Genomic DNA, 27,297 nt, shown 5'->3' on the forward strand with positions numbered 1-27,297 from the left:
GATAAACCAGACTAAAATGTTGGCCTCTGTCCATGGTGCTGAAACGCTTCTGTTGCTTTGCCAAAAGAGGACGCTCTTCGTGTTTAGTACCTAAAACAAACTTATCACCGTTTGCCTTGATGAGTAAACACCTCAGCCCTTCTTTAGCAAATAAGGTCTTTGTGCGTGTCTGTCGTCGTACTTGTGCGTATATGTGTGCCTCGGTTGTTTTTAAAGTGGGACTGTATCATTAAATCTCCCCGCTCCTCGGGATCCATCCTAATTGGATGTCTGTCACTTTTGACAAGAGAAGTGCAGATTAACCGACTAGGGGCAGAGGCAGCCATTAAGTAGACACAGCTCATTGATATCCTGAAGGGAAGTGGCAGATACACTTAAGAGGAGTTCTAATTGCTTAAAGATGGGGAATATTAATCTGCCTGTTAGGCCCGAGTAAAAAAGGAAGAGTGGACCGTTTCTCCTCCTTTTTTTTTTTATTCTTTCTTCGCTCTATAGTTCTCACATATATAAGGACATCATGACTGGGATTTTATCCTCCTCTACCGCTCAAAAACAGTTTGCGTGGAGCAAAATTACTTGCAATCTGCAGGTGAATGCCGGCTTTGCTGAGAGTGACATTGGATAAAAGGCCACAGGAAGTGTTGCTGCGCAATCAGGCAGCTGTTACGCGCTGAGTTTGGAAGAGCAGTAGCCACGTGAAGCATACAACTCCCCCACAAAGTATTGATTATTCAATGCGTAAAAATGCTGCGTTGATATTAAAATTCATGTCAAGCCACTCGGTGATTTAAAAAAAAAAAAAAGAGACGGCCATTATTTCACGTTATTGAGTACAGGAATCTCTCCCACCCTCCAGTCAGATCAGCCAGCTACACTGTGACGTGTTTCCATGCAAGGTGCTCATTAGGAAGGACGCTTGGTTTCTCTGACGTGCGCCTCAGTCCTCTGACGGCAGTGGCCCCCTTATAAGTCTCAGTAAGTCACCCGGGAGACCCCCACTAACGTCTCATTTGGCTGTTCCTCACGGTGCAAAACAGGGATCAGGATCGTCATAAACAGTCCAACTGTTATGCTCTCTGTTTTGCTCGGGCGCTCCGGCACGACTCTAGAAATACTTCAGGTAAGTTTTGTGTTTTTGAAGTTGTTTTTAAAATGTGTAAAAACGTTTAGCAAATAACATTTATAGGATATCTTACTTGTTTCAACATGGCCAAAATGGATTCTCGTTTTTATGATATAATTTTGATTAACCGGTGTTCTTTTTTTTCATAAATCCTTTGCGTAATTGGAATTTTACGCACATGAATCCTCGCAGAAGGAGACAAGCAAAGATATAAGAGAAAGAAAAATACATGACTGGGGACCAGCTTTGATTGTTTACAACTAATTTGGTCTATTTGGTTTGTTTTCAGTCATTTAGAAAATATATTTTTTTACCAACAAGGGCATTTGGAGCACTTACTGTTTGACTTCAGATGCCCAGAGGAGGAAACACTTCAAAATTGATCTTCCGAGATCCTTTTGAATACATTTTAATCTTCTTCATGATGATGTGGATCAAATTCTGCCAAAAATTAACTGTACCATGTTTTATGTCACACTTTTACAGGAGAAATAGCTTTCAGGACTAATCTTTTTTGTGTTGTGGCTCTGCTTAATTCCTCCAGAAGCGCTTGAAATATTCTAAATCAGCAAAAAAAATATATATTTTACGTATTATTGTGATCTGTAATTTTTTATTTTAAGAAGTTAAAGTGGGGTAAGTCATCAAACCCTCATCCCAAAACCCCCAAGTTTTGTACATTTTATATATATAATTAAACCAGGTCAGCATGTACTCTGCCTTTCCATTATCTACGTGTCCTTTTGTCCAAATGCAGAAAGTTAAAAGCCAAGTCTTTTGTTCTTGTATGTATGGTCCTCCTCCTCCGTGCGCCCCAAGCAGGTCTTCGTGCCTTCCCGTTCCTAGCGGAAGACCGCTGCGACGATGACCATCCATGTAGAGGGGCTTGTGGCTATCGCGATCTTCTATCTACTGATCCTGTTCGTCGGCATCTGGGCGGCATGGAAGAACAAACACTCTGGGGAGGCGGAGGGCACCGACCGCAGCGAGACCATCATGGTCGGAGGGAGAGACATTGGATTATTTGTCGGTGGATTCACCATGACAGGTAATGTTTGTATTTATTACTAAATTAAACGAGGATTGTGGTCACTTTAACTGATTAACAATCAGTTTGTTGTATTTTGTCGTTATTAATATTATACTTTTAATTGGTGAAAAGTCATTTAATTGATGTATCTCATAACTCCAACTGGGAAGAAACAACGTTATCAGTTTAATTGTGACTATGTGACTACGCGTTGTATAAATTAACGTTAATTTGACCATGAGTCTCTTTGTTTTAGTTACCATAGTAATAGTTATAATTGATATTAAAAGGACATTAAACTTTATGTCTGCTTTGTGTGTCTGTGACTTCCAGCGACCTGGGTTGGAGGAGGGTACATCAATGGCACAGCTGAGTACGTGTATCTTCCGGACTATGGCTTGGCCTGGGCTCAAGCCCCCTTTGGATATGCACTCAGCCTGGTTGTGGGTGAGTGGTGCTACATGTGTCTAATGTATAAAACATTGTAAAATGTTTATTCTATATTACTTGTAAGCATGAATATTTAAGCGTCTGGTGTAATTTGCAGACTGATCAGATGTGTCCCATTTAACTGAAAGAACCCCCACTCATAAATATACTGACTCATTTACCACATACCTGATTGAAATGATCAGTTCAGGTGCCAATCCAACCTTCTCAAGTGTCCATCCTTCTGAGGGGGACATCTTAAACTCGTATGGCTCGTTTGTTCTAATATCAGCATCTTTTTTTTTTTTTTTATATATATATATAATATATGGTTTTGTCAGTATCGATGGTGTCTTGTGGTGGTCGCCTCAATTCTCAGTCTGTCATGTGTCCACTCTTTGTCCCAGGTGGTCTATTCTTCGCCAAGCCCATGCGCTCTCGAGGTTACGTCACCATGTTGGACCCGTTCCAGCAGCTGTATGGGAAACGTATGGGTGGCCTCCTCTTCATACCTGCACTCATGGGGGAGATTTTCTGGTCTGCTGCCATCTTGTCCGCCCTCGGTGAGTTCACTTTTCTGCTAAGTACAAAATAAAAGATTTTTGTGAACAACAAGATCTTGCTCTGCTTGAATTTATAATGCCCTGATATCCTTCCATCTGTTCATGACCTTAGGTGCTACTCTGAGTGTCATCGTGGACATCAACATTAAGATGTCAGTGGTTATCTCCGCACTCATTGCAATCTTTTACACCCTGGTCGGAGGGCTGTACTCTGTGGCCTACACTGATGTCGTGCAGCTGTTTTGTATCTTTATTGGCTTGGTACGTTCATTTTGGGCTAAATTAGATCATTGTGTTATTAGCTCCTGTTGAACTTTTATCTTGACTTAAAAATATGTTAAATTAATTGAAGAATTATGGACAGAGGTGCAGTGGCATGAAATATGATTTCAGAATTGTCTTTGTGGAAAAACTCTAGAAATGATGACAAATAAGTGCAGTAGAAATGTGAAATTGTTTTGTATTCACATTTTTCATGTTTTCCTCGTGTTATGGTCATTATACATATACACCAATTTATATACCTCATCCATATGTGCTTATTTAATATATTGCATCTGCTATGGGAATTTGATCTAGATTTTTAGAAAAGTTTTGGCATTTTAATTTATATTTATATTATCTGCATGTCATTTTTGATCTAATTTGTTCTTCCTCTTGTGCTACTATCATGCTGAATTTTGCTCCTGATCTCAGTATAGTTCTTTTATCATTTGTAGTATAAGTTACAGTTACCACTGAGCGAATAAGTTGATGTTTTTTCACTGTATGCTGTCTCTGTTTCTGTCCGCCTGCAGTGGATAAGTGTCCCGTTTGCTGTGACCAACCCTGCGGTGTCGGACATCACTGTGACTGCAGTGAAGTACGTGTACCAGTCGCCCTGGAGAGGCAGCATCCACAAGAGCGACACCTGGGTGTGGATCGACAACTTCTGCCTCCTGGTACGATAACCACCATCTCGTGCTTTATCACAATACTTTCTCACACTGAAGAAAGCCCTGAAACTGATTGTATCGGTGAACTAAATGCCATCATGATGAGACCCTCTGTGAAATACTCTTGATCCTAAAATTCATCTGTCATCATTTCGATTAGTCAAGTCATTAATGAAGTGAAAATGCTGAATGATGCAGATTATAGAGAGCTTTGGCTTTGTTGTTTGGCATTCTATAGATAAATACAACAAATGAATTCTACTGGTAAATAAACTATAGAATAATCAGTTTCTATAGTAATTGTTTTATGCTGCGATTAAATGACGTAGTCTTTTTTGATGGGATCAAATTAATCATCCGCTCATTGACAGCTGGTGTTGAGATGTACAGATTGACTGTGACATACAGTCGACAAGCTCCTCATCAAATCACTTAGTCGCACCTCATGATGAGGAGTTTTTCTTGTTACATTTTTCTGCACAAAACAAAACAAAGCCGAATGCTGTACAGATTTTGTATTTTGGAGCTGTAAGAATTCAATTAAATTTAGTTTATTTCGCACCAAATCACAACATATGTTATTTCAGGGCGTTTATCAAAGTAAAGTGCTCACAACAGAACGTTGTAATGTTACAGGAACTCAACAATACAACAATTCCTACATGACTGATAGTTGGAAGGAAAAGCTCCTTTTTAACAGGAAAAAAAAAATGCCAGACTGAGGGGTGGGCGACCATCCGCCTCGACTGGCTGGGCTGAGGGGGGAGAGCAGAGCGAGAAAAGAACATCATAGAGAGACAGCAAATAATAGGTTGGTTGGTGGGGACAGTAAACGTAGCTCATACAACTCTGAAGCGAGAGATGCCTGCAGAGAAAGCACATGACTACTGGTTTGTGCTAAGCTAGTAAGACTCACTTGGCGTGACGATGTTGGACTTTGGTTTCCAGAATGTGAGTCACTGGTCTTTAACTGTGCTGCAGATGCTGGGAGGAATACCCTGGCAAGTGTATTTCCAGAGAGTCCTGTCAGCCTCCTCTGCTACCTACGCCCAGGTCCTCTCCTTCCTGGCTGCTTTCGGGTGCCTCATCATGGCTGTGCCCTCCGTTCTCATCGGCGCCATCGGGGCCTCCACAGGTTAGAGACACATTAGCTTGCATATGTACTGTCTGTTTGTGTGTGTATTTGTTTGGGTGGGAGGGGTGGGGGGGCTCTGGATGGGTCCATGTCGCCTTTAGATCTGAGAGAGCCTGGTAAATAGCAGCTGGTTCATCTCATCCATAATGAAGCAGCAACCCATTTAATAATCACGCTGGTTGTGTAAATATTACATTAGAGAGAGGCAAAGGACCAAATTAGTGGTTTGATCTCCAGGTTTCAGGGCGTCAAATTCCTCACCGAACAAGAAAATATACAACTCTGTTTTGTCCTCTCCTAAAATATAAGCTTGTTACAAACTTAAAATCACAAAAGAGATTTTCTTTCCCACTTACACTTTGCAAACCAAAATATCTGTTTAGTTAAGCTTGAAGTCTGACCTTCTTTATCATCAGTAAAGTATCGTGTGTATGAGCCTAGTGTTTTGCAAAACAGGTATAATGAGAAACTATTATAAATTGAGAAAACAGTCATTCATTTATTTTCTGATGAATGTGCATATGTTGCAGTATTAGCGTGAGTTTCACACTGTAAATAGACTAAGCTGTTGCTTAAATGTTCCTTCCCTTTCATTGAATAATTCACTGACTTTGTGAATGATGTCATGGTAACTCACTAGCTGTTCATTAAATCTCTCGCTTGCTCAGACTGGAACCAGACATCTTACGGTGCCATTCCTCCTAAAGAGAGGGACCAAGCGGACATGATTCTTCCCATCGTGCTCCAACACCTCTGCCCGCCTTTCGTCTCTTTCTTCGGCCTGGGTGCAGTGTCTGCAGCCGTGATGTCATCGGCAGACTCCTCCATCCTCTCGGCGAGCTCCATGTTTGCGAGGAACATCTACCAGCTCGCCTTCAGACAGTCGGTACGTACGCGTGTCTGTTTCTGTCCAGGTGCCCACACTTTTCCTCTAAAATGTACATGGAATCAATGTCCCCACCTTTTTTTTAATTTTTTTTTTTTTTTTTTAATGCTTGTCTTTGGGTGTTAGCAAGATGTTAGTCTTTTCTCCACTGCTTTGTATCTCTTCAGGCATCTGACCGTGAAATCGTGTGGGTGATGCGTATCACTATCTTTGTATTCGGCGGTCTTGCCACCTTGATGGCGCTGGTAACCGGGACAGTTTACGGCCTGTGGTACCTGAGCTCAGACCTGGTTTACGTCATCATCTTCCCCCAGCTGCTCAGTGTGCTCTTTGTCAAAGGCACCAACACGTATGGCTCAGTGGCTGCGTACCTGTTCGGCATGGTGCTGCGTATAGGTGGAGGCGAACCCTACCTGCAGCTGCCTCCTTTCATTTATTACCCTGGCTGGACGATTGAGCAGCGGATGCACCACATCACGGGAGAAATGGAGGACGTTGTCATTCAGAAGTTCCCCTTCAAGACCGTCTCTATGCTGGCCTCCTTTCTGGGTAACGTTGCTTTCTCATACCTGGCAAAATACCTGTTTGAGAGCGGCAAGATTTCACACAAATACGACTTCCTCGACGCGGTGGTGTCCAAGCACAGCGGAGAGATCATGGATAAGACGACGCTTGTGACTCGTGGCAACAACATTGGGCTGTCGGAGATGGCGCCCGTCAAACCGCGGCTTAGTGTGACCTTGGCGGCCGCCTTCACGCGCCGTGACACGTTACCGGCAGAAACAGTGGAGGAGGAGGAGGAGTCCAGCCCTGACTCCTCCCACCATGATGAGGAATGGCAAAGTCAGGATGTGATAAAAAGAAAATAAAAAAATACTGAGCTCGTGACTGAACTGCCAGAGAACTGCCAGACAACCAAGCAAGCAAACATCCTCCCCCGGGACTACAAAGTTCGACACCCCGCTTGATTGGATGACAGCCACATGTCAGGATATATAGTGTAGCAGCTTGCTGATTGACCAGACATGAAGCTGTTTTTCTGTGAAGTAAAGCAAACACACTGACACACATACATTTAGAGTACTTATAGATAGTTGGCTGTACTGTTAATTCACCCTTTTTTGATCTGGTTACGTAAAGAAAACTGAGTTCAGAGACTGATTTGTTTAATTTGTCATCACTAAAGAAAAAGCTGACAAGATGAAATGAGATGAAAGATGCTGCTACTCAGAAAGTGGTGAAATATTCAATCAGAAATATGACGAGAAGTGACAGACTGAACAACCGTCCTTTGGTAGGAGGGTCGACTGTATTAGATAAAAGCAATAACACAGACTCACACTTTAACACCTGTACAGCAATCAGTATAAAAAAAATACAATTGTGAGTGAGAGAGAGGAAGTAAAATGGATCAACAAAAAGAAATGATGGAAAACTTATTTTCTAACTTTAATGTCTCATATTAAGTCAGTTACTTCATGTTTTGTGTGACCGAATTCACAGTAGCTCTGACATAATGGGATTTATACATTAATCATCCCATTAAATAGACAGGCCATGATGTCGCTCATGTTTATGATTGATTATTACTGATTTACGTATAAAGACTGTGAATCAAGAAAGATACATGTGTCATGCTGAGTAGAAAATATACAAGCAGTAGTGATGGTAGCAGACTTGAAGCATTAGCTTATTATTCTCTTTAATGTCAGGTGTAGACGCAGTTTTAAGCATAAGAATCAGTGTGAATTAGTGTTTAAAATGATCTTGTATTCAACTGCCTTAACGAAGCTCATTAAAAGAGATCATTTCATTTCTGCAGTTGTGACTGGATGCTGGTCAGACTGCAGCGGACAAAGACTTGAATATGAATGTAACCTCTACAAAAGATCCAATTATATCAAATAGTGTACTTCTACTGCTAAGTTTTATTTTATGATTTGCAAAGTCTGTTTCACAATGATGCAGATACTGATTCACAAATATGTTGTTTATTTGTTGTTAGCAGCAGTGTACAGATTATTTTCTCTGTGACGTGTATGTTGGTATACATATGAGGATAAAAAAACAAAACATATATAGGTAACAAATAATGCTGGTTAAAATTATTCATATAAGATGAGAAAGATGCTGTTTAAATGTTTATTTATTTTTGATGTCATAAAAAATGAAACAATAAAAAAGAAAATAATTCAGGACAATATATAAATCCTGCTTTTATAAAAAAAAAAAAAAAGATCAAAATGTTATTTCACTTTATTTCTAAATAAATATTAAATATTAATTGCAAATATTGCAAAATATTGCAAATCCATTTTGCAAAATCAAAATGTCCACTGAATTAGATTTTGCCCTGCATTTTCTTTTTCTTTTTGGTTATGATGCTGAAACGTGGATATGAAGAGCATGTAAATCTTTCAGGTACAACGTTTTGTGTTGTAGGTTTTATGGCAGTGGTTTCAGCCCTTTTCCTGTTGCAGGGGTTCAACCAAAAAGTCCTCCTTCACTGTTTAATTACTGTATGCCTTTAATTTTAGAAGAAAAAAGTAATTTACAAGATTTAACAAGTAATTTACAAAAAGAAAGGACAGAGCTGAAAAAAAGCGTGTGATTTATAAATATTGAGTTGCAGAAATATGTTTTCTCTTCTGCTTTTCTATTCAGTTTGGAGAATCTTTGTTTTATGGGACTATTTGAACTCATTTTAATAATTTCTATGTTTTCTTTTCTGTGTAATTTTAAGTTTAACGGGGGTATATCAGACTCACTTTTCAAGACCTTCAGCTGCCTTGTTATTTTACAATATATACTTTTCCGCTTTAGAAAAGGGCTAAAAAATGAATTTGCTTGTCCAAGCTCTTTCTCATCTGCCAGGCCCTTCAGCTAGCTCGACGGTGGACTGAGAAAAAGAACATGTCCGAAAACGTGACTGGAATTACAATCGCTTGGCTTGCATCTTTGTCCCCCTCCTTGTCCACAGTGAAAGACAGCATCTTAAAATAGCTCTGCTCTCTGGTTATTTACATTACTTTAAGTGCTCTCTCATTTGGGACGTGGGGAGGAGCCACCCGGGGGTGGGTGGGGTTGCTGGTGGTCAGGCAGGGAAGATAGACTTGGATGGGGGGGTTGGAAGGGGGAGTAGCTTACTGGCGCCCGTTGCCATAAAATTCACCAGCCCTGATGCTCAGCAATGACGCAAGTGCCCCACCCATCCACTGCACCGCCTCCCTCCATTGTTGGTGTCCTTTTTGATGCCCTTGAGAATTAAGACCAATCCCATAAAAAGAACAGGGGTGGGAGAAGAGAGAGAGAGTTCCATCTTCATTCATAGAAAGTACCTCAGAGAGCACTCATGATAATTAACAATTATGAAACAAAACTGTCGCTTGTCCAAAAGTCAATCCATTTATTTGGGGCTTTGCGGGAGGAGGAGATAGTTGGGGGAGGGTTTTTGCAGAGGACTCACTTCTAGAAAGCATTTGGATGCAAACCAAAAAACATTAATTCATTCATAACCACTGGATATATTTAGAACGTCCTACGATGTCTTTGCAACATCATTGGTAGTTTGGACAGATTTTTAAATCTGAAATAATGTATAATTAAATTATCTGACTTTCAGTTTGACAGAAAATACCATTTTCTTCTGGTAAAGCTAATTTATATACATATACTCACAAAAATGTATAAATAAACATTTATTTATTACATTAAATAAGAAAACTTTAGGACGTTTTCACTCATTTGTATTTTTGGTCTTGTTCTGATGATGAGAACAGACGTGGCGTCCTTTCCGTTGTATCAAATTTGGTAGAGTTAAAGTTCTGAAGTCAGAGAGCAGGTTCATTAACATCAGTGTTGCTGACTCATTGTTATAAGGTTGTTTAATTTTTGCTTTTTTTGGAACAATGACACTCAGGGTATGTCAAAATTATCCTTCCTGTCTGTTATCCAATGCTCATTTTTGATTTACAGTTGTGCATTTGATATTGCATTTTTTTTTTTCAGGTGGAAGTTTCATAAAAGCAGCCAAGGGAATACTGGGTTGACCTCTGATCCATGGATAGACAGCATGTTTTAAAATGTGAGGCTGAACCAGTTTTTCTTCACTACAATTTATCTGCTTCAGCTATTCAGCTTTTTTTCCCCCCCCAGACTAACCTTTAAAGATAAAAGGGAATTCTGGGAATCAAGGTCCCACTTTCCCTCTATGTGGTCACGAGGAGATGAGATTACAAAGAGCGGACGATGCATCCAGATAGACATCTATTGTGCTGCAGTTCAGCATAAGTTTGGAGAGAATACTCAGGCAAGGTGACTGTCCAGGTAACAAACTGCTTGTTAATTTTAATGACTTTGAAGCAGACACCGGTTTCCATTGACCAGTCTAAGTACTTAAATGATTTCTCATTTCAGTAAGTGCCATGGTGCACACTTCTGGACTTTCTCATTTTAACAGATTTTTCAAACATGGGAGACCACAGACATAAGGACAAATTCAACAGATTTTTAATCATAAAAACACCTGCTCTAGACAAGTAGGACCACACACTTGGTATTTATACAAAATGATTTCAGAGTGGCAATTCCAGGGACTTGAAATCTGACATAAAAAAAAAAAAAGGAATTTGATCTTGTTGGCAACATTAGGATTATGTCCGCAAACCCCTCGCACCATAGGATTATTTGACCAGATAATAGGTTCAAACCAACCTCGGATTGAGACCAACCCCGATTTTACCCAAAATGAATCCAATAGATCTGTAGTGTGAGCCACAGATATACAATATCATAAAATACACTACAAAACCAGTACAAAGTGTCATCTTACACATTACTTACGTTTAACATTTAGATTTATTTAAGGCTTGTATGGCGTAACCAGACACATCTTCATCAATGTCATGGTTCAAGTAAGTGAGCAAATGAAAACCAAAAGTTTAATTTAAAGGGACACACGGCATGGCTCAGCCTATGAAGACGGTTTGTATGTCTTGTTCCTGGAAGTAAAGCAAAATAACACAGACTTATCTAGTATTTGGGCTCAAGCAATCAATCTCTAACTCAAAGACTGCAACAGAAACGATCAGAAACAGCTTCATGAAAGACCGAACTGCATCGGTGTGTTTTTTGTCTCTCACAAGTCGCCCAACTTTATAAAACAAACTTGCCCCTTTAAGATGAGTTGATTATGAAGGTGATCTCAAAATTCCCCGTGTCCTTGCCTCTCACTTTTACTGCAATGTTTAGACTTCAGTAACTACAGAGAAATTTTTGTCTGACTGACACTCCGAACACCCGCTGCCTCCAAACAAGAGAGCATGCATGGATCTGTCTTATTGTTTGTTAGTGAAAATGAAAGAAATAGGAAATATATAAACACTGTATATATCTCTTCTCCAGATAATGTGACACAGGACAGCTCATATCTCATCAGAGGCTGAGGCTCCACCACCATGTTGGCAGGCTACTATTTATGTCCTTTTTAAGTAATGTCCATTGTAATTTAATTGCAAGGCAGCTAATTGAAACACTGGGAAGAGAACGAGGGAGGGATGGAGAGGGGGCGAAGAAAAATACATGATGTGCATTTAAAGCTGAGGTATCTGATAGTATATGTGCAATATTTTAATACAAATTTAAAGAAATGGTTTTTTATTTATTTATTTTATTTATAGTTACGCGCACAAACACGCAGCTCTTTTACAGACACGTCCACGTCCACGTCCACAGTCCATATGATGATATCATGTCTAATTGTTTCCCATATATCTCTCCATCTCCTCCATTAGTCTCTCCAAGCAGCCGAGGAGCATCTTGAGCAAAATGAAGGTAACGGCTGCTCTAATCGAATCAGCCAAAAGAGAACTTAATTATGGAACCGGCTTTGTTCCAGTCGGGTCGGCTGCAGGTAGACCGTCTGCGGCTCGCCGCAGGAATGAGACAACTGCTCTGCACACAGAAAACGCGCTAATTCTTAATGAGTCAGAGCCATGAATCAGCTTCACTGATGTGGAATTAGAGCTGTGACTCAAAGAGTTACTCGGGTCCTGTGAGACCAGATTTCACAAGTGGTGGAGGGCCGGCAGCCCCAATGGATCAATGAGAATCAAATTGTTCCGTTGAATGAGACCAACAATAAGAACTCTCATTTTAGATGTATTGCGGTACCTCTGAGTGTTTGGTGCTGTCCTGTAAATGATTTAGTGTTATATGCTTTCCAGTTTTCCACTGCTGTGTTCCAGATCAGTGATTCCCCAACTGTGGTACAGGTAGGCCCACAAGTACCACTAGTAGTGTGCAGCAGTCCTCCTGAAAGGCCTAACAACCGCTCTCCAACTGATAAACTTACTATCCGGTGTATTACTTGACAGATATTTTAGTTTTGTGACCTACATGTATTTTTAAGGCCACATTTAGGAGTGGAACATTTTGTGAAGGTCTATTGTGAAAATTCAGTGAAAACGTGCAAAATGCTAATACACCAGGAGTATCTTTATCCCGCTATATTCTGATGTGTGTTTTTGTTCTGGTGCGAGCTTCTCTGCTTACATGTTCCCCTCGGCCCATCTCTTTTCTAAAGACAGGAAGGAAGGCGCATGCTGGATGGACTGTCATTTTTTGTCATCCCATAGAAAGTCAGTGGGGAGAATAATGTAGTGGCCGCGTACACACACACACACACACACACACACACACACACACACACACACACACACACACACACACACACACACACACACACACACACACACACACACACACACACACACACACACACACACACACACACACACACACACACACACACACACACACGTATACACACACCCACACATAGAAAAGCACACATTAGCCCCAGGGGACCTGTTCACTCTCTGAATGAAGACGCCAAGGGAAGGAGGGTGAATATGACCCATGTGAACCATTCACATACACACAAGTACACACAAGGGCCCTGATGAAGTGTGTGTGTGGGAGGAGGAGAGCGGGGGGGGGAAGGAGGGTTACAGGGGGGACAAAGACACAGAGGAAAAGATGTGATTTAAGATGAAAATGCTGTTTGTGTGTCATCATTTTTTATTTACAACCTTAAGCATTTAAAAAAAAAATGTTTACAGGCATAACATGTAGATTTTGTTGAATGTTACAAAATGAAATTATTAATATTAATATAATTAATACACCAGCATAAAGGAAGGTGCTGCACTGAGGAGCAGAAATGGTCGAGACTAAGTGAAGATGAGAGGACAAAGGCAGGAAGGAAAATGTTAGCAGGGTCGCCGTACCTCTTAGCTCATCACGACACATATCAGCCTCCAGCCCCACCCGGTCCCGCGTGGCGTGCGTGCGTGCGTGCGTGTGTGTGTGTGTGTGTGTGTGTGTGTGCGTTTGCATGTATGTGTGTGCGTGTGTGTTTGAGTGTCTTTAGTATCACAATCAGTGCTCCAACTGAGTCTGAGCCAGAGGATCCATTAGAGCTGATTGAGGAGCACCAGGGTGCAGATGTAACCCTGAGAGAAGGTGACGAGAACACGCACACGCACACACACACACACACGCACACACACACACACACACACACACACACACACACACACACACACACACACACACACACACACACACACACACACACACACACACACACAGGAGGTTCAGCAGCATCTCCTTGCAAAGCCATTGCATGACTTCCATTCACTATAGACAGCCAAACCCAACCATAACCCGTTCACTCCATAATTCACACCTCACCCTCTGCCATCGTAACCAGGACCTCAGATCTGATGTTTGTCTTCGTGAGCACCAGGCTTTGGCCCCGCCACGACTCCTGGTCCTGACGAGGTCAGCGTTCTTACTGGAAAAGGTCCCAATGAGGTAACTTAAAGGCGCACACACACACACACACACACGCACACACACACGCACACACGCACACACACACACACACACACACACACACACACACACACACACACCTGTCTAGTAACATAAAGCATGAGTACAACCGGAGCCACAAGCATCGATGTCACAGACATGTAAAGAAACCCATATGAGCACAGAGAGGTCCACAGTAACAACTGCTTCATGTCCACCATGTGAACACATAAACACTGTCGTGGATATGAATAGCACTTACAGATATATATGCTGTATGTAATAAACACGGTTAAATTACTCTATTATTTTGTGAAAACTGGTCTCAGTGATTGATAATTTTTTTCCCATGATATTTCCAATGTTATTGTTAGCGAATACCAGTATCAGTTTTAGCTAACATTACCAACTATTCTAACGTTTTTCTTCTGTTACTTGTAGCTAACATATTAGATACCACTTGCAATGATGTAACAGCAGCTTACTTTTTTTTTTAAAAGCTTTATCTACTCTTACAGTAGTATCACTAGGTTTCCAATCAGATCAGTTAGATCCACTGCTGGCTCCTCCCCCAGTTCACCCAAATATGGTCACATACTGCTCAAACTTGGAAACAACAACGAACTTGAGGCTTCATAACTGCCATTCACAAACCAACAGGGTGACGTCACTGCTGGCTGCTCATTGGTTCAGACACTTACGCATGTGAAATGTTATAAATTTCTGCCAGTAACATCCCGCCCACCGATAGCTGTTGCCTGACTGCACCGCAGGCCTGTCAATCAAACAGACACGCACTTAAAAATATGGCTTTTATACATTTATTTTTCTAATTGATGAGGGATTGTTTTCAAATGGACCTCCAGAAAACTAATAAGAAGGACTGACTTTAACAACACCAAGATAACTGATGGAGACATTTTATTGACTGAGAATTTGATGGGACTAGTTGAATAAGAGTCAGTCTGGAGTCTATGGAGTTGGAGGCTTTTTGAGCCAACCTCTAGTGGCACCCGGTGAAATCGCATCTTAAGGCACTTCCGCATATTTCCGAAAAAAAAAAAAAAAAATAAAATGTTCATTTCCCAGGCCATGAATACCACGAGTTCACTCATCTCACATCTCAGTCTTTATTTTCTCAGACTTCTGCTTTTCACCATGCAGTGAAAGCTGTTTTATTTTTTGTTTGTTTGTTTTTTAAAGAGAAACGTTAAAACGCAGCTATTTTGGATGGACTCTAGTATACTTATGACCACAGGACAAATCTACTATTTGTGGCACAAAAATGTGTGTAATTGAAGCAGAAGAGTGCATCACAATGCAGTACACAATATGTATTAATAAGTCTGGGAAAATATGCTCAGTATGTATTTATCACAAAAATGAATGCCGGTGTGAATTAATGATCTCATTACGGATGTTCCACCAGCCAAGGTTTATCGTCTTGATTATGTGACAGCAATAATGTAATTAACTGCACGGAGAAATGGACCTATGTAATGTCCAAAGTGTTTTTTTCAGGTTGCCAATGTGCTCACGATGTAGTGCCCGACTTACGTGTAGTCTACAATTCAAACACAGCATTAGTTTGCAGTAACATTAGTTAACGTTAACTAATCTGTTAGCTACCAAAATAGCCTTGCAGAGACAACTCAGTTATACTATAGGCTACTACAGTCACAGTATATTATAAGTAAAATATACTGTTACCTTTTTATACCAAAAAAAAAAAGTTTTCTTAAAGAAGAATAAGGAACAAGAGATCCCTGTTGATAAGGAAAAAGAGAAGGCCTCTGACGCCGGCTTCTGTCTGTGTCCAACACAAGCAGGGAGAGGATCAGTGGAGAGGATGGATGATGGGCCGGGTGCTGCAGAGGTCACGGTGCAGTGTCGGGCTGGTGTCACATCAGAAGGCTGCTTTATGTCACAAGCAGGAGGTCACATGATTCCTCAGTGAGAGAGAGAGAGTGGTAGTAACAAAACACTACACACACACACACACACACACACACATCTATAAAAACATGTACAATGACAAAAAAAAGCTACCCAATTATTGTAGATCCAAATAAAAATAAAAATAATCAATTTTTTTTTCTGTAATTAAAATGACCTACAATGAACTTCTTCATGTTTAGATCAAAAGAATATTCTGAACAGTCACCAAAACAACATGGAGATGTCAACCAGTTTTAAACAGCAACTTAAAACACTTCATGCAAAATACGTTATGGCTCCAGAAATATAAACCTAAAGATGGACTGATGCGTCTGACTGCTATTAGAGGCAGTGAAATGAACGACTCCCAATGTACGATTAATAAATGAGTTGTCATGCTTCTTATGGTAACCTTCATATTGTCTAGGAAATGGCCGGAGAGCTGAACTAAACAACTTCCTTTATCCAATTATCTTCTGCCAGACTGTGAGAAGAAGGTAACCTTTAACAGCGATGGCAGAGACAGGAGGTCGAGGCTGGACAGAGGACGACAATTTAAGTGTGCTGTGCAGAAAGAGAGAACCAAAGAGAGAATCGTCCGTTTACTTTACAGTAACAAAACTAATGACCAGCGTTTGTGATGCATCTGTTTTTCAGAGAACTGTGTAAAGAAACATCCAAACAAACAAGATAAAACCTCAAGCAAAGGAGCCGAAGCACAGTCATAGACATGTATTTGCTTCAGTTACCCCTCTGTTTTGTGTTTTCAGTTTGTAATATAATATTTACGAATACTTTATTCACTTCAAACAATTTCTTTTTAAACTTTCAAATGATGACATTGAAGGTGGAGCATACAAAAGTTGGACACAATGGCGATCAGTCCAACACGTTAAACATTACAGTAAAAACCACCTGCTTCCTCGTTTACTGTCCACTAGATGTCTCCCTAACCCAAAGATTGAAACGGACTGGGACCGTTAGAAGGACAGGACATACAGAGACAACTTAAACGAGAGCTTAAAGTGTGAGAGGAAGCAACAGGTTTTTTAGAGAACTGATGTCACGGATTTTAATGTGTAAATATCCTGTGAAACAACATGTCTCATAAATCTTGACTGCATGGGGCAGATATCTTACATTCAATTTATCAAGATAAAACACGTATCATCATACCAGAACCTGAAATGTTTCATTAAATTTGGATCAAAATGGATCAACATCAAAAGTCAATGACTCAAAAGAATTTTGTGTCTTCTTTACGCTTATTAAATGCACACTGGTCCAGGATTTAGACTGAATATATTAAATTACTTTTGCTTCATCAGAATCTGTTTCAACATTTCCACTGTTTTGTTCATTTTCTTTGAATAGGCATTAACGTTTTTGCATTTCAGTTTGGCTACATTTCTGTCAGATTTATTTCATATTTATTGAACAGCTGTATTAACAGCAACTTAACTGCAACACTCCTGATTGATCTTGATTACTTGCTCAGGTATTATGATCCATTTCTGCTGGCTAATGTTGCACCTCTGTTTCACACCTCTTTTGTTTCTGAGTGACATTACAATAAGAGTGTGTTTCCTCAGTACAGATGGTTTATAATAAGCTGTCTCTCCTATGAACATCTGATGTCCTTTGTGAATCAAACAAAATTCGCCATCGGAGACAACAGACCAAATAGATCTACTGGGACCATAAGCGATGCTGTCAGTGTTATAATCCTGATCATTCATCGTCTCCCTCAGGCTCCTTTTGTTGTCTTTCCACGTTCGCCTCGTGTTTCCCTGTCTGTCTTTGTTTGTTTGTTTGTTTGTTGTCTGCCTGCCTGTTCAGATTCTAGCTGACCTGCTCCTGATCACCAGCGTCACACCTGCAGCCAATCTTCTCCTCAATCTCTACTGTTTAAACACTACGGTCCTTCAGCTGCTCTCCGCCAGATTGTTGCGTCACCTGGTGTGATATAACGCGTCTCTTGAATGAGGATTTTTCTTCTCCTGGATTTCCTGGTATCTCGTCCTGCTCAGTTGTCTGATCTAGTTTCCCTCGTTATGAACGCTCTCGGCTCCCTCCCGCCAGCACTCGACACTGGCCTCCACCCTCAAGCATCATCGGTCTCTTCGGATCCGCCTTTCACTCTGCCAGCTATGTCTCCCACTTACCTCCTCAAGAAACCTCAATAAAATAACACTTACCTCTTACGTCCTTGTCTGTGTCCTGCATTTCGGTCCTTTTTCCATCACAAACAACGTAACAGTCAGCGGTCGTCCTCAGCAGCAATCCTGGTGTGGACTGAAATATGAACACAGCAAACACTGCACTTCAAGACTAGATCAAACAGGTCTTTGGTGTTAAGCTGAAATCAATTTTCAGGGGATTTTGGAGGCATCACAGATCAGCTTTATTTTAGCTTTTAAAGTGGAGGTTTTTGGTACATCTTGTGTACTGAACCTATTCTACAGGGTGAACACACAAAAACCGAGGCGCACACACACTACTAAATCTTCAAAACAAGGGAATGACTCCTTGCAAAGATGATATTTCTTCCTTCCTGTCAAACCCAATGCATCTTTGCCTCTCAACTAAAATGTGGGAGGCCTGAGGATGAGTTTGATTCCTGCACGGCCAAGAAGAAGTACTCCCATAATAAATAATATAATGCCCCTTCATTTCTGTATTTTCTAAACTAAAGCTACAATCACCACACACTTAGTCCTAAATCCTATAATAACAACCATAAAACATTATAAGCGTGTTTAGTAGCTGTAGACATCAAACAGTCTTCCTGCAGATGGAGTTCACCCAGTTCTCATGAAATTGCAAAAATTGTTTGGGATTCACTTTTTTTGATGAGCGCAACTTTGAAGCCAACGCCTTGAAGGCGCGCATGCGCGTATGGGCGTGGTTTGTGGCGCATTCTACCTGTGGTCAACGGTGTTTGGCGAACATGACGTAATGGAGAGTTAAATTCTAAGTAGAATTCGCTCTTACTTCAATCCGTTTGTACACAGTCAACTGAAAACTATCAGAATTACTAAAGAGAAGGTAGGTCACTCTTTCTATCAAAGATGGGTAATAAACACTCCACAGAGCAACAAAAACTCAGTAGGTTTTGTTTAATAATAATATTGTATATAATAATTATGTGTGTAATGAAACAAATAATGGTTTTGGTTGATGAATGTGCAGACTTGGTCAGAAAGGCTTTTAGTTAGTATAGTTTACCATTCCTAGTGATATTTTTCACCCTGATAACCTATTAGGTTAAATTATTATAGTTATTTACACACAGGTGGAAAAGTATAAACAGGATCTCGTATGGCTATGTTTAAAATATATATTGTAACAGATATTCACTTTTTTAAAAATAAGAGTAAGGTTTTATTTAATATTATTGCTGTTGACTGAGTTGCTTGTAATAGCTTCTCTCTAATACTTATAAAGTAGCAGTTAGTGAGTATGAAGTGTGTCAGTCACTGATCCTCTCTGTCCTCTCTGGACTCTTCAGTTATGTTTCGAAGAAGTTCTCGACTAGTAGTCTTAGGATACTATAACAACGAAGGACAGCCTATCGTTTGTTACAAGGAGAATATCTACAAGTAAGCTTGAGTATATTTACATGTTAATATTGATGTCATGCTTTGTATGGACACATAGTATGTATGTGTTTTGCACAGTCATCTGCTCGTCAATGTACCTAATCTCTCATTTGCTTTTATTACAACCAGGCCTTTCAAAAGCCGTCGTAAGCTCCGCAAAGATCCGAACTCCAGCAACAGCACGAGTCCCACCAGGCTCTTCCCCGTCTTTGTACTTCCCCTATCACTTGGTAAGTGATCTCCAAACACAAACCGTTGTCTTGAATTTACTACCTTGTACATTTGTAGTGTTTGTCTTTGAATGAAATATCCTTAACTTGTTCATCTTATGCTTTGTTTCTCGCCATCCAACAGTATTTGTATACATGATTGTGCATCAGTGCAGAAACCATCAGAGTTTGGCACCTTTAAAGTTAAATTCCCTTAGCGCCATGAATACGGTATGACCAACGAAAGCAGCTTAAACTTCTATTTTTAAGAGAAACGTCTTTTATTCTTCCTGTGCACACAAACACTATCAGATGATGTCAGCATGTTGGTATCCCAAAGCTGTTTCCATGAAGTGTAAAATGACTTCTTATTTACAGACCATGAACACAATGTTGGAAGGGATGAAAAAGCACTTGAAATCACTGAAAGAGTGGTATGAGTTGTGGTTCGGGCGGCAGAACAAGCTGCCGCAGGAGCTGCAAGACGAGCTGGAGAAGAATCGAGAGCTGTGGAAGTTAATGGGCAAAATGAACTATCTTCCTTCACCATCAGACATGTTGCCCAACTATGCTCTGGAGTCATTGGGTGAGACATCTAAATCATGAATCCAATTGTTATTCGCACATGTACCTTTAGTTCTGGGACTCTTTTCTCACTTTCTCTGTGTTTGTTTTTGTGTGCAGGAGCACGGATTATGTGTGAAGGGTCTTCAGAAACGTACCAGACTGTACAATCACTTAGAAGCCGGAGGACTGTTATTCAAGTATGTACTACATTCACAGAACAGATTGATATGTTGAAGGGGCTTTATAACAGTTGAGATTATTCTTTCATATCCTCAACACACCTCCTCAACTCTCTTTTCCTCGTCAGGGGCAGTCACACCTGCTTCCAGGTCACTGCTGGGCCTTCGCAGGTGAGCAGGGAAAGTTATCCATTGCCCTGTCTTACAATGTCACCATCAGCTATGTCACACTCGGTCATATGTCAAAGATGTTGTCCCCGACTGGTGAAATCTTCAGCGCTCCCAGGGAGTTTTCAGTCTATGTAAGTAACCGATGTCTTCCTGTTACAGTGCAGACATGTTGTGTACCGCTCTGTTTACATTTCATATATTGAGAGAACAACAAGGTGCTCAACTGGATGTGTATCTCTTTCTGTCTCTCAGGGAAAGGAGAATTTAGATGATCAGGGCATCCACCTGGGAAACTTTATTTACAATAAAGATGGGGACTCATTCCAAGCCTTCAAGTTACTCGTGAGTATAGAACACCATGCTGTTAAACATATGCGCATGCATTTTATTTCACCAGCGAATTTAAAGACACAGCTAATGTGTTTCACAGTTTGGCCTCATTCCTATCTCTGTGTATCTTTCATTATTGTATTCATTTTATCCCTGATTTCCCATCCTCATCCAAGTAACTCTCATTTGTTTGTCTTGTCTTTCAGGGTCATGAAAAAGAAGCCTTCAAGTTTGTGATATTGCAGGTCAACAGCAACTGGGGCAATCCTGACCACACCTGTATTTACAGCTTCAGGGTCCATGGGAGGCTTCAGACTGAATAAGACGACCAATCTGGAGACATACGAGCCAACACATGGATGATGGACCGGGTGCTGTAGAGGTCACACTCCAGTACGCTGTAGAGTGACAGTCTCGGGATGTCAACATTCCTGTAAATCCAAATAAAAACTTTTGCTGTAATTAAACTTGCCCCTAATGAGTATGTGGATATGGACGGACTGCTATTACAGACAACGACAGAGAGAACTTCCAATGTACGATTAGTAAATGAGTTGTCATGCTTCTTATGGTAACCTTCATATTCTCCTGGAAATGCTTGGAGAACTAAACTATCCAACTCCCTTTATCCAATTATCTTCTGCCAGCCTGTGATAAAAAAAAAAAAAAGGTAACCTTTAACAGCGATGGCAGAGACAGGAGGTGAGACAGGAGCGAGAAACAAAGAGAATCGTCCGGTTACGAGCAGCGTTTGTGATACATTTGTTTTTCAGGCTTGTGGAAACAAACCAAACATCTGTAGAAAAAAACAGACTGCAGTTTACACAATGATTGGTCATTCAAAACAAATTCAATATTTAAATGACAAAACAAAAGCTCAAACAGAGAAACAGAAATGTATTTTATTTAGTTTCCTTTGTGTTTTCAGCCTATAATGTAAAATCTATTAATAATTTATTTACTTTGAACATTTTCAGTCATGATCTGGAAATAATACAAAAGTTGGACACAGTGACGATCAGTCCAACACGTTAAACATTACAGTAAAAACAACCTGCTTCCTCGTTTACTGTCCACTAGATGTCTTCCTAACCCAAAGATTGAAACGGACTGGGACCGTTAGAAGGACAGGACATACAGAGACAATTTAAACCGAGAGCTTAAAGTGTGAGAGGAAGCAACAGGTTTTTTAGAGAACTGATGTCACGGATTTTAATGTGTAAATATCCTGTGAAACAACATGTCTCATAAATCTTGACTGCATGGGACAGATATCTTACATTCAATTTGTCAAGATAAAACACGTATCATCATACCAGAACCTGAAATGTTTCATTAAATTTGGATCAAAATGAATCAACATCAAAAACTTTGTGTCGACTTTAAGCTTATTAAACCCACATTATTAATTAAATTTGACTGGATATCCAGGTTTTTGAAATGAATTTCCATTTGCTTTTTTGCATATCAGATTGGCTAAATTTCTGCAGATTTATTTCATATTTATTGAACAGCTGTATTAACAGCAACTTAACTGCAACACTCCTGATTGAGCTTGATTACTTGCTCAGGTATTATGATCCATTTCTGCTGGCTAATGTTGCACCTGTTTCACACCTCTTTTGTTTCTAAGTGACATTACAACAATAATGTTTTTTTAATCTGCTATTTCTCCTATTAACATCTGATGTGCTTTGTGAATCAAACAAAATTTGACATTGGAGACAACAGACCAAATAGATCTTGGACTGAGACGATGATAATGTAGGATGTCAACGGTCATCCTCAGCAGCAATCCTGGTGTGGACTGAAATATGAACACAGCCAACATTTCAAGACTAGATCAAAGAAGTCTTTGGTGTTAAGCTGAAATCAATTCAGAGTTAAGACTTGTGTGGGTTTGTGGAAAAGTGCAGTGTCTTTTCAGGGGATTTTAGAGACATCACAGATCAATCAGATCAGCTTTATTTTAGCTTTTAAAGTGGAGGTTTTTGGTACATCCTGTGTACTGAACCTATTCTACAGGGGTGTACACACAAAAACCCAAGCACACACACACTACTACATCTTCAAAACAAGGGAATGACTCCTTGCAAAGATGATATTTCTTCCTTCCTGTCAAACCCAATGCATCTTTGCCTCTCAACTAAAATGTGGGAGGCCTGAGGATGAGTTTGATTCCTGCACGGCCAAGAAGTACTCCCATAATAAATAATATAATGCCCCTTCATTTCTGTATTTTCTAAACTAAAGCTACAATCACCACACACTTAGTCCTAAATCCTATAATAACAACCATAAAACATTATAAGCGTGTTTAGTAGCTGTAGACATCAAACAGTCTTCCTGCAGATGGAGTTCACCCAGTTCTCATAAAATTGCAAAAATGATTTGAATTCACTTTTTTGGTGAGCACAACTTTGAAGCCAACATTGAAGAAAGGTCCTTGAAGGGCTCAGAGAGGAGTATCTTAGCAAAATCCTGCCAGAGGACCATGTGACACGATCAAAAGCTCCAGAACTCCTGCAATACAAAACAGATCCTGAAGTGAGACTACAGTCTCCAGATACTATAACTGTTTATAGTGACTCCACTTATTTTATGTGACAGGTTATATAAGGTGTTATTAACATTGGGGTGTTTTATGTAAACATAAAGAATAGAGAGTGCTGTCATAGTTGCCATTACAACTTTCATCATGGTGGCAGCTTGTCTCAGGATGTATTAATATGATCTGAAGTTTCCACAGTCCAAATAGAACGCATGTACATTTTTGCTAACGTATACTGTGCTGAAGTAACACATGCTTACTCTTCACTTGGAGCAGTCACTGGCATAAAGGCAATACAACAGGTGTTTTATTTAAATAAAAGTAGCAACACTGAAAATACTCCACGAGAAGTAAAAGCCCTGCACTCAAATCTTTACTCAAGTAAAAGCAAAAATATAGTCAATGTAAAAGTACTCAATGTGCAGTAAATGCTCCCTGTCAGTGTTTTACTATTGATGATATTGTGGGGTTAAAATTTCCACTGCATTAATGTGCATGTAGCAAATCACTCTTGTAGTTGTTTAAGGCTGAACTAATTTTAACTACTTTTATGCATTTTTGGTTAGTTGATTCTGATTATATTCTATACTAAGTCAAAGAGCTCAGAAAAACAGTATTGAGTTGTATTCAGCTTTGTGAAGATGCATTTTCCAGCTTCAGCTCTGCTTTTAAATCAATTACTCAAAGTGAACATTTTCTCATCCTTAATTGAAAAAGTAAAAAGTACAGTATTTGCCTCTGAGATGTGGCAGAGTAGAAGTACAAAGCTGCATGAAATGGAAATACTCAAGTACATGAAATATAATTTCTGTACTTGAGTGAATGCAGCTATAGTACCAATCCATTTACTGACAGCAGATGATACAAGTTTTGGTTACAAGATCAATCAATCTTTATTTATATTGCACTTTCCATACAGGTAAGTGCAGTTCAAAGTGCTTATCAAAAGATTGACATGCCAATAATAAGTTGTATACCAAAAATGTAAAATAATTAAAGAACAAAGATGATCCACGATGTTCCCACATCTGATGATCAACCATCTGTCATGAAAAAGGAGTCAATTGTATTTGACCTTGGCTTATAGCCTTTATGAAAACAAGTTAAAAAAAATCTGATAATCCACGACAGGCTTCTTTTATAAAACAATGCTAAAATAGTAGAAGTGGTAGAGGATGTATTGAGCTATTCTATTTAACCATATTGGCAAAAATGTAGTGAAAAGTGTTTTAAAAAAGGAGGTGAAATTTTGTGGAAGTAAGTTACATAAGCGCTGTACTTGTTCTGCTTCCGTATTTGAGGAAGAAATGTTGTTTTAACTAATAGTAATTTATATTGAAGTTACTGGTGACTATACAGGCTAAGGTTGATGATCAACAAATAAATTAACCTTATGGGAATCACCCACACTGTAACACCATCAGACAGGCAATCACATGATCCAAACCAAGATGTTCACCAGTATTGAAGTGGGGAGTTGAGGCTTACAGGGAGCGCTTGAATGCAGCATTATGTGTTGTCAGAGCTTTCCGCTGAACAGTTAATGTCTCTGCTGGCCGTCCTTTTCCTTCTCCTTCTCCTCCCACACGGCCAGACCGGTATAAACATTTCTGTACAGAGGAAACTCACCAAGTCTCTGTCCTTGTTAGGTCACTGCAGGGAATTACGGAGAGAGATGGCACAAACCGACAGCCAAAGTTCAACTTTCCCTGAGATAGTGGAGCTGAACGTGGGTGGACAGGTGTATGTGACCCGTCTGGAGACTCTCACTGCGGTCCCCAACTCGCTCCTGTGGGCCAAGTTCACCCAGAGCTCCCCGGCCGAGCTGCCAAAAGACAGCAAGGACCGCTTCTTCTTCGATCGGGACGGCTTTCTGTTCCGATACATACTGGATTACTTGCGGGACTCAGATCTTTTCTTGCCCGAGTTTTTCAAAGAGAAGAGGAGGCTGCAGAAAGAAGCGGACTTCTTCCAGCTCCCGGAGCTGTCGAGGCGCCTGGCAGCGGCCAGCAAGGACAGCTCGTACGCGGAGGACAGCGGGGACCCGGAGGAGGCTGAGCTCACCAGCCCGGTCACCGCTTCCTCGGACCGAACCCTGCGCTCTCCGGGGGCCGACTCCGGCTTCATCACCATCGGGTACAGAGGCAGCTACACCATCGGGAGAGACATCCAGGCGGACGCCAAATTCCGCAGGGTGGCAAGAATAACCGTGTGCAGCAAGATCTCTCTGGCGAAAGAGGTTTTCGGGGACACGCTGAATGAAAGCCGAGACCCGGACCGACCGCCTGACAAGTACACGTCCAGGTATTACCTCAAGTACAACTTTCTGGAGCAGGCGTTTGACCGGATGGCCGACGCTGGTTTCCACATGGTGGCCTGCAACTCCACTGGGACCTGCTCGTACGGTGGCAGCGATCCGGGGGAGGACAAACTGTGGACCAGCTACACCGAGTATGTTTTCTGCCGGTGAAGAGGCAAGATTGGGGACAAACTATCAGTTGTAATGAATCCCGAACTCTTCGGTTTCATATTTAGTATCAGTCTTTTCTGTTTTTGTCACTCTGCCTTGCAACTCTAAACTCCAACATGAATCTCTTTGGTTAGTAGTGTAAATCAGAGACCAAATGACTCTTCTGATATGTCACTGGGTCCTTTCTTGGGTTATTTTATGGCCTGTTGGCCTCATAACCTTTACAAAGACTCTTGTTCTTAAGTATAATTGACATTAATGGTTCGTCTGGGTGGCATAAATGTCAGGAGCTGCTTTCTTTTTACCCTTAATAAGTTGTGATTGCCTCCTCATTTCATAGTAGAGACTCTGGTGAACACATTAACCAGGACATGCACTGTAAATAGTCTAATCTTTGGTCTGGTTGTGACCTGCAGTTCCTCCTGTATTCTCCTTGATTCTGTGTATCGACAGTATGTGGCTTCTAAGGTGTGATTTTTTTTTTAAATTTTATTTTTTATTTTTACTTGATTATATACCATACATTTATATTTACAGGACCATTGCTTTCTTTGGGATGTTTTCTGTGCCATCTCTAAGCTGCTGTACATGTTTTCTCTGGAAATATAAAGGTGCAGCAAATAAAGTGTGACTTTTGTAACAATATCCAGCTCATTGTTCAGTTCACTGTGAAAACTATTTCAGATTTATGTCTTTTTTTTTTTTAATTCCCCAGTGCTCCTTTTCCCTCTGGTATAAGCACAAACATGTGGTTTTATTTTCTTCTCGGGTCACAATATCATTTTGGTAACTGTGAACTGTGAGTTTACCAGAGAGACAAAGCATTGTAGAAGTTCGCAAGAGCATTTTATCAGAGCTCTTTCACAGAACATTTCATCTATAGACATTTAAATTGATGCATTCATGCAGCTTCTCTTGTGCGATCAGCCAGAATGACCTCAATTACAGTTACTTTTACAAGTCTCGACTTATAGACATCAAATCCTCCACAGCTGAGTGAGAGTTGATGAGAATTTGACCTGAATTTCATTTTACTGTAATTGTTTTTAACATTGTGATATCTACATAAATCCGGAGGTCACTGGATCAAGGAGAGAGAGAGAGAGAGAGAGAGAGAGAGATGAAGTTTTAAGTAACAGCTACGCTTTATCGGACACAATCTACCGGTAAGTCGTGTGTTTCCTATAAAGGCTGACATCAGCCATGAGTTGCACCAAAAATACTGAGATGGACAAGTTGTCTTCATTCAAAAGTCTTTTGGGAATTTTATGCTTACTGAACGTAATTTAACTCAAACCGCA

At 40.4% G+C, this 27,297-nt stretch overlaps 2 protein-coding genes across 3 annotated transcripts; both read left to right on the forward strand.

Moving 5' to 3' along the window:
- The first annotated feature begins 1,034 nt into the window (after positions 1–1,034).
- Positions 1,035–8,310, forward strand: slc5a7a (solute carrier family 5 member 7a). Of its 2 annotated transcripts, none has more exons than XM_069697577.1 (9): positions 1,035–1,120; positions 1,943–2,171; positions 2,487–2,600; positions 2,990–3,145; positions 3,258–3,406; positions 3,943–4,086; positions 5,062–5,215; positions 5,884–6,101; positions 6,269–8,310. In XM_069697577.1, the coding sequence occupies exons 2-9, from the start codon at positions 1,988–1,990 to the stop codon at positions 6,968–6,970; spliced, it is 1,821 nt and encodes a 606-aa protein (XP_069553678.1). In that variant the 5' UTR covers positions 1,035–1,120; positions 1,943–1,987; the 3' UTR covers positions 6,971–8,310. The 2 variants fall into 2 exon arrangements, with proteins under 2 accessions (XP_069553678.1, XP_069553677.1); XM_069697576.1 differs by having other exon boundaries at positions 1,946–2,171.
- Positions 8,311–25,005: 16,695 nt separating this feature from the next.
- On the forward strand, positions 25,006–26,641 carry LOC138620493 (BTB/POZ domain-containing protein KCTD12-like). Its single transcript, XM_069697747.1, has one exon. It carries the CDS (start codon positions 25,028–25,030, stop codon positions 25,994–25,996), a length of 969 nt encoding a protein of 322 aa, XP_069553848.1. The 5' UTR covers positions 25,006–25,027; the 3' UTR covers positions 25,997–26,641.
- The last annotated feature ends 656 nt before the right edge of the window (positions 26,642–27,297 follow it).

This window comes from Brachyistius frenatus, unplaced genomic scaffold, assembly GCF_029030835.1.
Source record: "Brachyistius frenatus isolate BFR_SWC_R1_liver_20210118 unplaced genomic scaffold, ASM2903083v1 Contig_24, whole genome shotgun sequence".
NCBI lineage: Eukaryota > Metazoa > Chordata > Actinopteri > Embiotocidae > Brachyistius > Brachyistius frenatus.

What these genes read in the sequence shown, in the direction of transcription:
- slc5a7a (XM_069697577.1), top strand. Translation starts at nt 1,988, where the DNA reads ATGACCATCCATGTAGAGGGGCTTGTGGCTATCGCGATCTTCTATCTA. An exon ending in CGGTGGATTCACCATGACAG is followed by an intron (nt 2,172 to 2,486) that starts GTAATGTTTGTA and finishes TGTGACTTCCAG; the next exon opens with CGACCTGGGTTGGAGGAGGG. An exon ending in TGCCATCTTGTCCGCCCTCG is followed by an intron (nt 3,146 to 3,257) that starts GTGAGTTCACTT and finishes TCATGACCTTAG; the next exon opens with GTGCTACTCTGAGTGTCATC.
- LOC138620493 (XM_069697747.1), top strand. Translation starts at nt 25,028, where the DNA reads ATGCAGCATTATGTGTTGTCAGAGCTTTCCGCTGAACAGTTAATGTCT.